Consider the following 16,556-nt stretch of genomic DNA (forward strand, 5'->3'; position numbering starts at 1 on the left):
ATAACAATGGGGCCATGAATAGGTTCTCCTTTCACAGAATACAAATCAAATAGGGGGAAAAAAGATTAAAAACAGTCACGAGTCTGAGGAATGCTGAAATTTAATAAAAGGAAAAACAAAAACACAGTTGTTGTAGTATTAGCAATTAAGGCGTAAAATGTGTTAAACTTCACATCTAATCACTAGAACAGAACAGGCAGGAATATGATTTATGAATGCGTCAGCTTTCATTACTACTTTAAAAAGAGCGAAACCTCAGTCTAATCTTTTTTTTTTAGAAAAAAACAAAAACAAAACACAATCACAGCATAAGGGACATATTAAGAGATGCTCCAGCGTGAACGGTTTATTTCTTCGCTCCATTACTCTGTGCTTTGGCTTTCTCCTTTTCCAAATATTTCTGTTGAGAAAAAGAACATTTGTTGTTTCAAAAAGAACAAAAAAATGTCAATGTAATAATTCTGATATTTTCTAATAAAAAAAGTAAGTGAAACCCCAAGCTGTAATGCATAGACTAGACCTCTGTCCTTTTCTGACATCTTACGCTTTTACAGTTAGAGCATTTAAAGTGACAGAATGATGAAGATGCAAAAAAAAAAAGGTCACCTTAAGTTTATCGTAGTGTGCTTGGCTACTGCAGTGGATCTTCTTTGCGGTGTCTTCATTAGAGTAAAACAGGAAGCAGACTCTGCAGTAATATCCCATCTTCACAAACTCTACACCTGAAACGGGTCGAATGGGATTCCTTAATGAGACTTCTATCAGGACTATATTGCACAAATAGTGACTAAAGTGGCCAATATTTTTCCTTGGTCAGGGCACATCGTTTTTTTATAAGACATTCATAGATTGGTTTGAAGCATTTAGCAGCAAGCTGAACTGATTTATTGCCATATTTATGTGATTTTGTATTCCACGTTCTTGGACAAGACTACTACTGTTTGAAGGAGACTAAATCCATAGGTTTATGTCATGTCAAACTTATTTCTTTGCAAAAAACAAAGCCATCTTACCCACTGGGACATTAGAATCATATGGCTCAAGAGTAGCATGGGTAGTTTCAGGCTTTATTTCAGGCGATGTTGTTATAATGGGTTTTTCCTCAGTCTTCACGCTCGTCTCTGATTCAGGGGGAGTAGCATCAGTCTCTTCATCTTGTGGCTCCTGGGCAAAGGAAAGCAGTGGATAAATCAAGTACATCTTGTTGGCAGCATTTAAAAAAATATTTTATCTACTGCCTGGACTGAGATCACGGTCAAAATATGACTCAATTTATAATCCTTTAAAGGGAAAGCTCATTCATAAATAAGCATGCTACCCTCATCTAAAAAGGAAAGACAAACAAGGCAATTCCTGATATAAACAAAAATAATGAGGTCACTCACAGTCTCCATATTCTGGTGCTCTGATGCGTCTTTGATTTGTTCCACCTCTTGCTCGCTCTTCACTTCAGGAACGGTTTCTACTGAAACATTTTGGCTTTCCTTCTCTTCCTGGCTCTCCTCTTTCTCAGCTTTATCAATGACAGGCTCTTCCACTTTCATCTTCTTGACAGAAGGCTCTCCCTCTTTCTTATTCTTACTTTTGCCAGAGGAGTTGCTCTGGGTCTCAGACTCTCCGGAGCGCTCCCTCTTGAGTGGTCGTTTGTCCTCAGGCTCTGGGCTTGGAGGTCTGTGTCTGTGAGAAGATTGTCATCAAAACAGATGCCACGCAAGATTCTTTGGAAAGGGAAGAAAAAAAAAAAAAGAATCTGAATTTCCAACTGACCCATGCTTGAGTTGCTTATATTTCCTGCTCATGTAGACAACCAGTCGTTTGCCTTCAAATTTAGGTCGATTTTCCTTGTAGGCCGCTGCCATTTTCTCAGCATCTTCCCATCTTTCCATCTCAATGAAGCACTGAGAAAAAAAAAAAAAAAATACCACAAATATTATTAACACCATATTTATTTTGCTTGTGTATCCGCCAGAAAGTGTCAATTTTTTTTTACATTACCTCATTGCGTAATCGGTGCAGAAAGTATCTTTTAATTTTTCCAAATGGTTCTGCGATTTTCAGAATTAAGGAATCTGAGCCTTTGAAGGGTGGAACATTACGAATGTAGATGACTCTGCCACTCTGTAGACATAAACAGTGTTAGATTCTGCTCCTTTTAGATTCAAAGGCAGCATTCCGGGAGAGTTATAGGGATAGTTCACCCAAAAACGAATATTTGTGACCTGTGCTGGTAAACAGTCGGAATGAGCAAATTTACAAAAATATTTTCACATTCTCCATTAAAATACATTCAAAATGATATATGACTTGCTGGAATCTGACAAAAAAAAAAAAAGAAAAAAAAAAAAAAGATTTAGCTACAGCCATTTGAAGGCAATAGAGTCAGCAGAGTTGATTGAGAAAAATCGAGTTGAAGATTCCAAAGCAAAATCAACTAGCAACGTTGCATGTTTTCCTCCAATTCTTTTCTTAAAAATGTGTTATTAATTCGTTTTAAAGGTGACATATCATGAAAATCTGACTTTTCCAGGTTTTACGTGCTATGATCAGGTCCCCGGTGCATCTATCAACCAAGGAAACGTGAAAAAGATTAACCCAGTAACTTTGTTTTGGTCAGTCTTTAATGCCATGGTGAAAGTTTGAGCAAAACATGCTAACTGTTCTGTCCTTGGCTGCACAGACAAGCACAGAACACCATTTAGAGTCCCAGCCAACAGAGCAGTGGATTTATTGATTTATTTACTGCATGTTGCTGCCACACAGATCTAATATAAACATGTGATTTATTTCCCAGCTGTTTACCTTCACAGATATAACCGACTGTTTTTGTAACTCGTGTTTTTAACGTAAACTTGTGTGAGAATGAGAACTTAGTTTAGTACTCATATGCCATGTGACAACCGCTTTCTGTCCGTGTGCTTCGGATGTGCGCACTCAGAAAACCGTATATCAGAAGTTTAAACAAATGTTTATACGCCGACATATAGCACAACTGTGGTCACGGTGACCTGAGGTCGATTCCCATCTCTAGGGCCTTTGCAGATCCCTCCCCCCCCCCCCCCCCTCCACCCAATACTTTCCTGTCTACACTCCACTGACCCATCTAATAACAAAAGGTATGAAAGTTCATCCAAGATGTAGGTGACTTTTTTTCAGTTGAACAGTAAAGAAGATTTTTTAGCTGAAACTGTGCAAGTTAGCAGCTGCCCGTTTTTTTTTTTTTCAATATATTTAACAATATATTGAGGTCTTATGAAGTGAAACGATCGGTCCGAACAAGAAACTGACCGTTATTTACAACATTATTACCTGCAATCCACAGCCTCAGGAAACAGGGAAATCCGATTATTTTCCGCAAACTGGTTCTTTCTTAAAATTTGTTTCAATAAATTGGTTCAATTCACTAGTTTGCTTACGTAATCATGCAATGATGTCACGTATACACAATTATATCATTAAAGCACCCAATAATGATGTGAAAAGTGGATGTTTTACATGTCTAAAGCACATAAAGTGAACACACTACTCTTCATCAGCTCACCTTTTTACATAAAACCACTGTTTCAGACGCTTCAATCTGACTTGATGAACTGATTTACCAAGTCCACCAAAAAGAACTGGTTCAAAAGTATGATTCGCTTGCGAACTAGACATCACTCCGGAACGTTTACCTGAGGCTCTGGATGAGACGGGTAATGTAAATAAGGATCAGTTTCTTGCACAAACTGACTGTTTTGCTTCATAAGATCTCAATATATCGTCATGAGCCAGGGGTATTAATTCTGTGTTCCTTGATATGCTTTTCTTATTCTTAAAGACGGGCAGCTGCTGACTTGAATGTTACGAATCAGCAAGGAGCACAGTTATAGCTAAAAATCTTTACTGTTCTACTGCATAATTTAAAAAAAACAAACAAAAAACAAACCTCACCAACATCTTGAATGGTCTGAGGGTGAGTAAATTAACAGCAAATTTTAATTTTGGGGTAAACCATCCCTTTAATAAGTCCAAGTCTTACCTGGATGGTTGGATAGGATTGTGAATGATAGACCTTCACAGGCTTTCCACACACAGATGGCATGACATTTCCACTGTAGAAACTAGCCATTGCTCTTGCCTCTTGTTCATTGGAGAGCTCCAGAAAGGCCTAACACAGAGCATCATAAAAACAACAACCTTCAGGCTATCGGAGCATAATTCATTGAACACAGACCATTCTTTGGTTTATAACTGACAAAATTACGAAAACATTCTCTCCGGCCAAATTGCAATAAATTAAACAGCCTGTCAATGCATAACATTTATGCATTTAAAAAAAAAAAAGATCTAGCATCATACATTTTTGGATAGCTACAGCAAAGCTGCTGTGAGTGAGGTGACCTGAACAGAACATCTGAGAGCTGTTACCTCAGGCCTCACATCCAGAACCAGGTGCCGCACCACTTTACCAAATGGCTTTGCAAGAGCAAGGACTTCATCCAGATAACCGTAGCCACGTTTAAACCCAACAACATTCACAACTCTCAATCCCTACAATTAGAGAACATATATTAATATCTAACACAAGCAGTACATTAATGTACAGACATTAGATGCAAATTAATTCTCAAATATGCAAGAAAATAAGTGACTTACTCCATTATCCTTGGAACTTCCTGAAACACACAAGATGAGAAGATACATAATTTAAATAAACTGATTACAGAAAACAAATCTGTTTAATCAATAGCTCTCAATATTACAGTACCATTCAAAGGTCTGAGGTCAGAAAAACCTTTCAATGTTTTTGAAAGAAGTCTCTTATGCTCACCAAGGCTGCATTTATTTGACGGAAATACAGTAAAAACAGTAATATTGTGAAATATTACAATGTAAAATAACTTTTCCTGGGATGCAAAGCTGAATTTTCAGCATCATTACCCCAGTCTTCAGTGTCACGATCCTTCAGAAATCATTCTAATATGCTGCAGCATTCATTTAAGAAATTTTTTTTGTAGCAATGTAAAAGTGTTCAATATCACTTTTAATGCATCCTTAGACAATTAAAGTACTAATTTTTGAAAAAATTAAAATAAATCTTACTGATTCCTTTTGAGCGGTAATGTACTTTATTTGGTAAACATAGATTTACATTTTTGGGTGTCAGCCTCTCTTCTGTTTGTTCTAGCTAATTAAAGACGACAAAGTCATGAGCACTGACATTGCAGATTTCATTGAAAATATGATTGTACATTTTTATTTTAATTCAACACTGTAGACTCAATTGTCATGGATCACTGCTAAAGCCAAGAGGAGTACCTGATGTGTTTTTAGCTTTGGACTTTGAGTCTTGTTTCTCGGTGTCCTCCTCCTCTGCTAGCTCATCAAGAGTAACAAACTCATCTATGTTCTCAGGAAAATCAGTTTCATTCTGGCCCTCCTAGAAGCAGATACAACAGAGTCAACAGAACTGCAGGTCAAAAGTGAAAAACATGCAATTTATATTAAAGGAGTAGCTCACCCCAAAAAAGAATATACATGCTTTAATGAATAGTGATCAGGGCTATCAAGCTCCAAAGAGGACAAGAGCATAAAAGTGACTCATACAATTGTACAGCTTTAGAAGACTTGGAATACAACAGATGAGAGATACAGACTATTAAAAAATAAGTTTGTTAAAGGTGTAGTACGCAATTTCTGAGAAATGCTGCTGAAAGTGGATCGGACTGAGTGCCAAAATACACTTGTAGCCAATCACCAGTAAGGGGCGTGTCCACTCATCATGGGGGAGGTGCCTGCTACAAAATATGTTGTGGTGAAAAGTGGTAAAAGGACATATTCATAGGTCCCTGAATGACATTTGTAAAGTTAAAGAGCAGATTTTGGTAACTCAAGACGATTGGTATATTATCATTAGTTCATTTAATGAAATATACAGTTATAAATTGTAAAATCTACAAGTACCAAAATGCCATTCTGTAAAACCGGAAACACTGACAGTATTTAGTAATTTCTGACAAACACAGCGGCCAGCTTTTCACCGTAAATTTACCGCTCTATTTTTTTTTTTACTGTGTACTTTTAATTATGCTGTTTTTGGTCCTTTTTGGAGATTGATGGCCTCTGGAAACTGTATGCTTTTGTTGTGTGGAAAATATCTACATGAATATTTCTTCATATTCAAGAGTAAATAATTAAAATATTTAGTGAAGAATTAAGCAGTGGCATTTCAGAATATGAGCCAAATGTCCTGCCTGCTCTGCATTGTCCTCTTCAGCACCCTCATCTTCAGGTTGTTCTTCATTCTGTTCCTCAGGGTCTTTAGGATGATCAGAGGTGTCCTCCTTCTGCTCTGCTTCAGATGCTGCAGGTTCCTCCACCTCAGTCTCTTCCTGTTTTTCATCAGAGTCCTCTTGGTTCTCTGCGGTCTCGGCATCATAGGAGGCATCTACGGTTTGCTGCGCTTCAGGGTCCTCCTCTTCCTCCTCCTCCTCCCCCTCCACCTCCTCTACATTGGTGTCATCAATATCTTCTTGCTGTTCAGTGGCTTGCTCTGGATCACAGGTGATTTCGACATCATCTGCATCTGCTTCTGCTTCTACTTCTTCAAAACCCTCTTCGTCTCCATCACGTGCTTCCATAACATCGGCGTCTTCGTCTCCCGACCCATGGCCCAGGGCTTCTGCTTCCTCAGGCTTTGGTTCCTCTTCTTTCTCAACAGAGCTCCCTTTGGATTTGGATGTAGAGGAGGACCTCTGGGTCTTCGATGATGGTTTATCACCAGTTCTGCTGGTGGCACTGCTGCTAGTGCTGCTCTTACGGGGAGGTCCTTCCCTTGGTTGCTCGCCCTTGCCTGGTGGGACCCTGGAACATCAAGCACATTTACAGCACATCTGGTTTTGTTTTCTTTTTAAAGTTGTAAGTAGTTTCTCTGGATAGGAAGGACAACTTACGTTAGAGTCTTATACTTTGTGCAGATGTTCAGTCGAATGGATCTTTTATTGATGGTCAAAGGATTGAGGGTGTAGTACTTCACCAACATTTCTGCATCCTCAGGATTGCTCAGTTGCACAAATGCCTGTTTTAAAAGAAGTAAAAGTGAGAAAAAGCTCAGAACTGAGTGCTGTGTCAAATATCCACAGTGCATTTGCAATGTAAAGCAAAGCAAGCTTTTCATGGGAGTTTTCTGTTGACTCTGTAATTAGATTAGTTTTGCAATCCCTCCATGCCCTGCGACTTGCAAGCATGAGATTACTAGGTCAGAGATGTTAATAGCATCCCCTATAAACTTCACTAGATTTAATAAGGTTAATTTAGTTCTGTAAATCAGCTCAATTTCAAAAAATCAGTTCAAAATTCTGAGCACTCAAAATAAGTTCACAAAAGCTGCAATGAAAATATTGGTAACATTTAAGGTAAAATTTTCACTATTAACTAACTATTCACTACTCCTTCTGCTTAAATAAACTCTTAATTTGCTAATTAATAGTTGGTAAGCTAGTTGTTAAGTTTAGTAGGATTAAAGGATCTAAAATATGGTCATACGGAATAAGGCATTAATGTGTGCTTTCAAATACTAAATAGCCAGAATATGCTAGTAATATGCATGCTAGTTAATGGTGAGAATTGGTTCTTAAAATCAAATGTGTTCCCAAAATGTTTTAGTAAAAATATGTACATAATAACTGCCATTTATTACTATATACTGTTACACTGGCACGTAAGTAATTATTATTAAATATTTTGTGTTCACAAAATGAACGGCAATGAACAAAACAGTGTGGAGAACATGCCTAGATTACTTTTAACTTGGTTTACTGTATTTTACATGATTTCTGTAGCTCAAACAGTAGAGCATAATGCTAGCAACTCCAAGGCCATGGATTTCATTATGCATGTACCTTTGAATGCAATGCAAGTCGTTTTGGATAAAAGCATCTGCCAAATGCGTAATATTAATGTTCAACAATTTGAATGTAGTTTTTGCTGACTCCGTGTTTTAAAATTATGGGTCCTTTGTTATAAAAACAAATTACTGGGAGGGCCGTAAAAAAAAAAAAAAAAAAAGAAACTGAAATAATTTTGGGTAGTTTTACCCAGCCCTAAAAGAGACCCATGAAACAGGACATATTTTAAAGATACATGCAGCATATGTAACTTACCTCATCATTTAGAAAGAGATGCTTCTCAACCGTGCCAAATCTGCGAGCTATTGTGAGGAGCTCCATTTTCTTCTCACTACCTCGTGGTAAATTGGAGAAAAACACCACCTGGCTGACTCTCTTCATGGGCTTAGTTTCTCGGTCTGGCCTTCCACTTTTCTTTATTGATAAAGCAAATAAGCTTAATTGAGCTGACTGGTTGATTTGTATAACTTGTACTCTTAAAAGAAACCTTCTTACCTCAATAGCCATTAGTTCCTTTGACAAATAAATGTGTATCTCTTTCCCATGCAAAATGGCAGGTTTACGCTGGTAATAATTAGCCATGGCCAAAGCCTCCTCATGAGTCTGCATCTCCAGGAAAGCCTTTGAAAAATACAATAAATAATGAACGTAATAAACTTTAAGGCATTACTTACTCAGAACAGATACCAATTATGGGCATTCACATTCCAAATTGAGGTAAAATGTCATTGTCATGACTTATGATCTTCAATGACCGTTCATACAAGTACAGGTACTACACCTTGTTCTTCAGTATCAGATTTTCACAGATGGTGCCAAAGGGTTTTGCCAAGGCAAACAGGCTGTTTGGAGACATCGGTTTCCTTTCGTATTTTGCCACGACCACCCTACTTCTTATCTAAAACAAAAACATTCATAAGTGTACAAGCATTAAGATAACCATCCACTTAATAAAAAATAATGTCCCGATTATATATAATATACCAGCAATGTTCCCTCTAATTTTTTTTACCTGTACAGCGCGCAAACAAAAAAGTGTGTAACTTAACTTTAATGTGCTATTTATATTTAATTTGACCCTTGATGCAACTAAATGTACATTTTAGGTTACCTGAAAAAACATTTTTACAGCCGTTCAAAAGTTTGGGATCAGTACATTTTTTAAAGAAGTTTCTTAGGCTCATCAAGGCTGTATCTATTTGATAAACACTAAATATTATTTCACAAAATAATAGTGAAATATTACAATTTAAAATAAAAGTTTTCTATTTTAATATACTTTAAAATATAATTTATTCCTACTGGAATCGTGAATTAACAGATTTTGTTTTATCGGTCGACTGGGAGAGGGTGTGGTCTAATCTAATCTTAACTTCTAAAAACTTGGCTCATCGTCTTATCCATTTCAAAGTCATCCATAGAGCATACATAACTCCTTACAAGAGGTTTAAAATGAAACTGCAATCGGCCTATAACGGTCATATCTGCAACATTGTATCAGCAGGTACTTTTCTCCACGTTTTGGGAATGTCCAATTGTTGTCAATCTATGGACTCATGTGAATTCTGTTTTGTCCTTTTTACTACAAATTGTAATTGTTATGGTGAGTCTGTTGTTCCCCTCTCCCTGTTGTTCGTTTGGATATTGTTTTGTTGATTTAAAAAAATAAAATGATATATACAATTTATTCTTTTGAAGCAAAGCTGAAGTTTCAGTGTCACATGATCCTTCAGAAATCATTCTAATATGCTCATTTATAATCAATGTTGGAAAAAGTTGTGCTGCTTAATATTTTTTTGGGACCCGTGATATTTTCAGGATTCTTTTAGAAATAAAAAGTTAAAAAGAACAGTGTTTATTCAAAATAGAAACGTTGTGTTGGCACCAGCTCTATAGCGGTTTACCCGAGCATTGCAATTCTTTTGTTTTTACTAGAATACAATCAAATGACTTTCCCAAATTATTTTTGCATGTGCGCGGCACATTATTTCTCTGCTTTCTTCAGCTTAGAGGGAACATTGTATACCAGTATGTTAATTGCCGATGCATTTCAATGCTACAGAATTTTAAAGGTGCCGTATGTAATATTGACATCTAGTTGTTGAAATGGGTACTACTGCAGTCCAAATTCAAAATACTAAGAGACATTTCTCCTGCCCCCTCCTCCTCAGACTCTACACTCACATGGGTTGCCAGATTGAGGACGCGCTACAGGAGTGAGCACAACTGACAGCATAAGGCAACAAGCCTTACACTGTAACTTGAGGAGTTGATTTATCCACATCTAATATTCCACTTGTCAGAGATTTTAGATGGTCGCAGAGGATTTTTAGGTTGGCTAGAATCTGTGATCTATGACCCAGTTTGTTTGAAAGTTTTCATGGCTGCAATAGGCTGTGTTTTCTGCCAACTGGCAACCCGGAGTGTCGAAATACTATTGGCTAAACTGGCAGTGGGCGGAGTCACAGACCAAAACAAAACATTCAGACAGGGAACACACATTTTTAAAATAGAATAACTGACTGTAGCATTGTTTTTCTGAGAAACAAGTATGTGAACTTATTATGGTATTTATATGCTTTAGCAGAGTTAAATTCCATACAGCACCTTTTATCTTAATAAAAACAGATAACTTTCAGTACATTATTACCTTGGGTGGTACTGTTGAATACGACGTCATTTTACTTATTCCCATACTGGAATCGGATCCTGAAAAAAAAAAAACGACTTAAAATTCAAGACTGATTTAAATGACCCAAATTACCCAATGCATCACAACAAAAGCGGTCTCATCTTCAATTCACTGTACTGTTTTTGTTAATCAGTGAAACCCACAGGAAGACAATTAACATTACAGACTGCTCTCAAGGACACAGAATAAAAGTGGATTGCTGATTCAGCAAAAAGATTCACTTGTGGACAGGATGTCCGCTGTGGAAAGTAATTGTTTTAGACCAGACTGCATCCTCTCACAGATTTATTACCCCAGCTGGAGCTCATCCCCGTTCTTTGTAGACTGGCACCAATTGGAGCCGCCCCCAACAAGCCATCTGAACGACTCTTCGTGTCCAGGGAAAGGGACCTGAGAAGAATTCATTTTTAATGCTCTAAAGCAACTATTTTATTAATAAAAAGCAGGGTGCATCATACTTATGAAAGAAGTATTTGAAAAACAATTAGTAACATACTTGCGACTAGAGGGCAATTGAGGATCCCAGTCCGGGTACCTATAAAACAACAGGAAACAGTTTTCAGGTCCTTTTGAATTGCTGAGCTCTAAATGTTTAATACTTGAATGACAGATTCAAAAACTGCAAGAGCAAAAGCAACCATGTCTAGAAGTCCATAACGGCAACTTAATGCACTAGAATTATAGGCTATCATATACGATAATCATCTTTGAGGTTGCATTAAAAGAATAAATGAATAAATAAAAAAGTAATGTTCTAAAGTTATATTTGCTTTTCAACTTTTATATTACAACTAGGCTGAAGACTGCATTTAAATAGCTAAAATGTTCATAAAAAGAGTCATTATCTTCTTTAATCAATTATGAATTTGGAGGGGTCTACTTTGATTCAAGGTGACAAACTAAACTTCATAATTTCTTTTAACCCTCTGGTGTTGCTCACGTGGCAGTCAAAAATGATCCGTTTTTATTTCAATGGTACGATCCATTTATAACCTATTGACCGGTTTTTGAGCATAGACCTTAAACGGTCATAACTCTTGAACGCTTTGGAGCTTAAGTTTGGTCTCAGAGTACACTTGGACAATTATTGTTGATGTGGAATTATTTTTTTATTTATTTAAACTAGTTTAATTTTATTATGAAAAATTGCCCAAAAACACTATTTTAAATGAAATATATTTTCAAAACATGTTTTACTTTAAACCTGCGTGAAAATCAAAGACATAAATCTAAAGTTGTTTCAAATTTGAGGTTGATCTAAAAAAAACCCCCAAAAAACTTTTTTTAAACTTATTTTCAGTCAAAAAAGACTTAACAACAGAGGGTTAATAAAGGTTTTGTTCACCCAAAAGTGAAAATTGTGTTTATTAACTCGCCTTCATATCAGTAGAATACGGTCACTTAAATTAAAATGATAATGCAGAAGAACAAATAAGGTTTTACATAAACTTCTGTATAATATCTGGTCCAAAAGACCCAAAGTGGAACTGCACCTACCGAATGTGAAATTTAGGCTTGTTTCTAAATAACACCATGCATTTAACATGTGAATGAACAGTTTGCCATTTTTCACAAAACAGTCCACTTACATTTGCAGAAGGAGTCTACGGTTTTCAGAGTGACGAATCCCATTCGTGTGTTGAGTCCATTCCTTCACAAACACAGGAAAGGACGAAAAAAAATAACCTTAATATAATAAAACAACATTGCTTGTACATGACAGTAAATTGACAGATCTAAATTCAAGGCTTGACAAAGTGGCTCAGAGCTAACTTGACAAGTTACCCTTTCTGCCTAGAAGTACGAGCAAAACAAATGAGTACTGGTATGGATCTGAAGAGTTCTACATACTAACTGTCCTAACTGGAGCCAAGCATAAAGTCCAAGAGTCAGTAATGCAGCTAACAACTGTTCATACTATTGATGTCCAATTTTTTGTATTCCAATTTGATACTAAGCAAAACTAAGAGGTGCTGATTTAAATGCAACAACTGATGTTTAAAGAGGGTCTTCTTCAATAAGCAGGACTCAAGAAGAAAGAAGTGTGTGTGCAGAAGGCAAGCGGCTTGAATTACTCACCATAACAGAGTGCACATCAAAATCACAAAGGGAGCACACATGGGGAAACATGAGAGGCATGACTCCCAAGAAATCCTGCACTTTTCCCTGAGACGGGGTGCCCATCCTTCTCTGCATGAACATGTCGTCAGATGCCGATGACGTCGACACGCCAAGGCTGCGGTAGGAGTCATGGGAAAGATCAGAATACTGGCGGTCTCTGCCGCTACCGCTACTGTAATCTAACATGTCGTATCCACGACCGGACGATTCTTGCATGGAAGTATAACCGAAGTCGCTTTGCGAGCGGCTTTGAGCCTGCCCTCCGGAACGGTCCAATCTTCCGCCCTGCGAGCCGCCCCAATCGTCTCGGCCGCCTCTGTACGAAGTCTCAGAAGAAAGGGTCGACATGTCACCAGTCATGCGGCGGCCGGCTTCCATCTTGCGGTTCTTAAGTTGCATGATAAGATGGGGCAAGGTCTCCACGCTGATGTTCTCCTCTGGAACCTGCGCCAGCGCGTCCAGATCGGTGGGCGACAGGCCTAGGCTGGCAAACAGTTTCATGGTATTGCTAATGTGGCTGCCCGCTCGGCGGGACAGCTGAGAGTCATGGTCTTTTCCCTCCCCTCCACCCAAACCAGACATGCCACTATGAGACTGGGAAGACGAGCCGTAGGGGTCCGAGTGAGTCTCGCCCATACTAAAGTTCAAAGTCTCGGCGGCTGCCAAAAGCCCTCGGCCAACAGCAAAGCCTTTCTGAGCATCATCACCGGTCAGTTTCTGTGACATGACGGCGCTCTGGACGAGTGGAAAAAGAGAGGAACAAAGCGAATCAAAAAGTCCCCAGAAAGACAATCCGTCGATTTAAGCCTGGATCGAGAAAAGAGAACTCCTCCAGAATGAAACAGGTCTGCAGAAACACAATGGAGCAATGATTTCTAGCATGCTCGCGAAATGGTTAGCAGTGGCATAGGAAAGCAAGACAGTGAGCTCCACAAATCCATACAATGCAAGTAACAGAAGTCAAAATTATTTACAAATGACAGAGGTACAAATGGACAGTTTGGTACATTGACCAAATCGACCATAAAATGAAGATTTAAAGGTATCATGAAGAGCAATTTATTGGGAAAGTACAATAGAGCTTTGAAGAAAAAAAAAAAAAAAAACGGTCTCAATCAAATTTAGATCCTTAAATGTGGATGGGAAAGACAGGGAAAGCATTGCAGTTTCTTGGTCAGGAGAGAACCAGGGAGAGATGGTGTTCATGCCTTTAAGTTGTACTGCATGATCAAAAACTACAAATCAGAAATCCATGAAGTGAAACAAATTTAACCAAAATAAAGCCAATCAACTTTAGCACTTAAATAATTTGGCATCAAGAGGTCTTGATAACAGCCAATAGTCGGGCTCAAGTGAAACACATGGGGTGCAAAGAGAGCACAGGATTTTCTGAACAAGACGTGTCTCTTCATCCAAAGAAAAGTGAAATTTTACACTTTAACTGTGACTTGAAACTGTGGTGTTTGTAATGGAAAAGATGATATAAAAATGTCAAAAATGGGGAAAAAATATATATATATATATATATATATATATATATAATGGTGTCTCACTTGACAAGCTATTTATTTTTACTCATTTATTCAGAAGGCTGTCATCTCTGTTTTTGGAAAGCTGAAATGAGAAAAGTGTGTCTTATAAAACAGGCTGACATTTGCAGTATCAGTATAAAAACAGTGGTTACTGTGCGGCCAAAACACCAAAAATAGACCAATTAAAAAAAAGTTTTGATGGACTGTATGAATTAATGAAAGTCTCACATGGACAGGAACAATCAAAAACAGAAGGCACTATATATGACTGCTGAAAAAGGTCATTAAAAACAACACTAAATTACTAAGAAGATCATTGCTTCAAAGTCTTAACTTGCACTTATATTTGTCACTCCTCTAATGACAAAAATTAAAGTCCTTACATCTGATTGGTCAGTACAGTTTCAGCCATGAATCACTGTGTAGCAACCAATGCAAATTGCTGTTTTTGTTGCAACAATTTTTATGGAAGAATGTCACATAAAACTGCATTAATTAGGCCTAATGTGTTTTTTGTAATCATTTTATAAAAGAAATACAACATACAGGTCGGTGAGGTACATTTCAAGTCTAATTGGAATTTTTGCAAAATATTGGAAAAGCAATAGAATATAAATAGCAAATAAAAAGGACTTAATTTTTAAAGATAACTTACAAACTGTTAAAGACAAACCTTAGTTTTAAATATATATATATATATATATATCTCTTTTATTTTCATGAAGTTATGCAATACTTCACTGGATTACCGTTCTTTCCCTCATTAAAGCCTTTAAGTACACAGCCCTGTACCTTTGTCTTTTTGTCCGCTTCTCAAATACTGTTCTGCTTCAAATCAAAGTTTGTAATGCTGTTCTTCACCTTCGTTTGCTTGATTCACGGCAAGAGGGAAAATAAAAGAGGGGAAAAAACAATTCCTTAATGGATGCTGAAAAAGTGGGCGGGAACTATTGACTTTGGCATTACTGAACACACTGAACATGAGAAGTGGAAAGGGTACTGTATGCATGTATTCTTATGTTTAACGACTTTATGAGCAGTAATGCAATGCAAACTGATGACAAGACCAGAAAGGATGCTGGAAAGATAAAAACACTAATGCAAGGCATTAAAATCGATACAGCTGATAAGATTGGAATGTTTTATGGCATTACTTAAGACTGTGTGGAGAAGACGGATTAAGTTAGTTTGAAATGATATGCATTAGTAAAGAGAATATATCAGCACAGTGTAAGTCAGAACTGGAATAGGTTTTATTCAACATTATGCAGAATATGAATTCAACGTAAATGTGTAAACATGGCAATGACACTACAATCCAGATTCGGTGCAGATGGAAGATGCAGAAAATGTATTGGACAGAAACCTTGCAAGTGCTGAAGAAATATCCAAGAAAACACAGCTTGACGCCCTTTACAGCTTTAAATAACGAAAGTGTCTGCTGAGCGTCAATCTGATGCTAGGATAATAACATTCTTCTCATTTTAGGACCGTCATCTTACATTAACCGCGAAACTGTGGAAATACTTTATTTAGGCGAGTCACGTAAGTTTAAATCCATGAAAACAGCCGCTTTAAACACAACACATGGATGAATTAGGTTGATAAAAACTAAGAAAAAAACAATAAGGCCACGGGTCTAAACGTGCACGACAAGGCCTAACTTTAAACAGCAACCTAGCAACCTTTAAATGTGTAACTCTGCAGAGCGGGCTTATTATAGTCTGTACTTAAAACACAAATCGTATAACATCATATCTGTCAATCGAATGCACTTTGTTGCTACTTACATTTTTTCTTTTTCCCAACCTTTGGGTTGAAATCCTTTACGTCGCACGAAGTGAAACGCGATCAACGGCTAGAGCAACTGCGCACAACGTAAAGGCGGAAATGACTACGAAAGAGTTTCTCACTTCCTTCTTATTCTTCTTCTTCTGTGGTTTTTATTGGCAGTTTGCAGACGAAGTGCATTACCGCCATCTACTGGAATGAGGTGTGAACTCATTGGGATTTCAGATTTCATATAATCTACTGGGTGTTAAAAAAATAAAATAAAATAAATAATAATAATAATAATAATAATAATAAAACCAAAATCCTGTTTACATCATGACAGCCTTAATTATAGATTGCAGACTCAATAGGTTTTTATTTTAATTGTATTTATTTTTTTAGCTCAGTCCATTATTTGATGCCCTTTCTAGATCTTATCTTTTCTTCAGAGTATTTTCTACACATCAAGAATACATGTTTTACATTTTCCACTTCTCCACAATGTATGGTTGTATGAACCAAAGTCATTGCTTGTGACTAATTTGTGGAGTTTAT

The 16,556-nt window shown here is 37.2% G+C and overlaps 1 protein-coding gene across 2 annotated transcripts; it reads right to left on the reverse strand.

Annotated features, from left to right (window-relative positions):
* Positions 1-82: 82 nt before the first annotated feature.
* On the reverse strand, positions 83-16,157 carry matr3l1.2 (matrin 3-like 1.2). Of its 2 annotated transcripts, XM_058798951.1 has the most exons (22): positions 16,019-16,157; positions 15,021-15,098; positions 12,655-13,543; positions 12,165-12,226; positions 11,072-11,110; positions 10,868-10,965; positions 10,534-10,592; positions 8,665-8,781; positions 8,379-8,504; positions 8,139-8,297; positions 6,930-7,054; positions 6,231-6,840; positions 5,296-5,416; positions 4,633-4,652; positions 4,405-4,527; positions 4,016-4,144; positions 1,996-2,118; positions 1,768-1,898; positions 1,386-1,677; positions 1,014-1,164; positions 607-722; positions 83-400 (listed from the first exon to the last, which is right to left on the reverse strand). In XM_058798951.1, the coding sequence occupies exons 3-22, from the start codon at positions 13,420-13,422 to the stop codon at positions 347-349; spliced, it is 3,423 nt and encodes a 1,140-aa protein (XP_058654934.1). In that variant the 5' UTR covers positions 13,423-13,543; positions 15,021-15,098; positions 16,019-16,157; the 3' UTR covers positions 83-346. The 2 variants fall into 2 exon arrangements, with proteins under 2 accessions (XP_058654934.1, XP_058654933.1); XM_058798950.1 differs by lacking the exon at positions 15,021-15,098 and having other exon boundaries at positions 16,019-16,156.
* Between the last annotated feature and the right edge of the window lie 399 nt (positions 16,158-16,556).

Source organism: Onychostoma macrolepis, chromosome 14, assembly GCF_012432095.1.
Source record: "Onychostoma macrolepis isolate SWU-2019 chromosome 14, ASM1243209v1, whole genome shotgun sequence".
Classification (NCBI taxonomy): domain Eukaryota; kingdom Metazoa; phylum Chordata; class Actinopteri; order Cypriniformes; family Cyprinidae; genus Onychostoma; species Onychostoma macrolepis.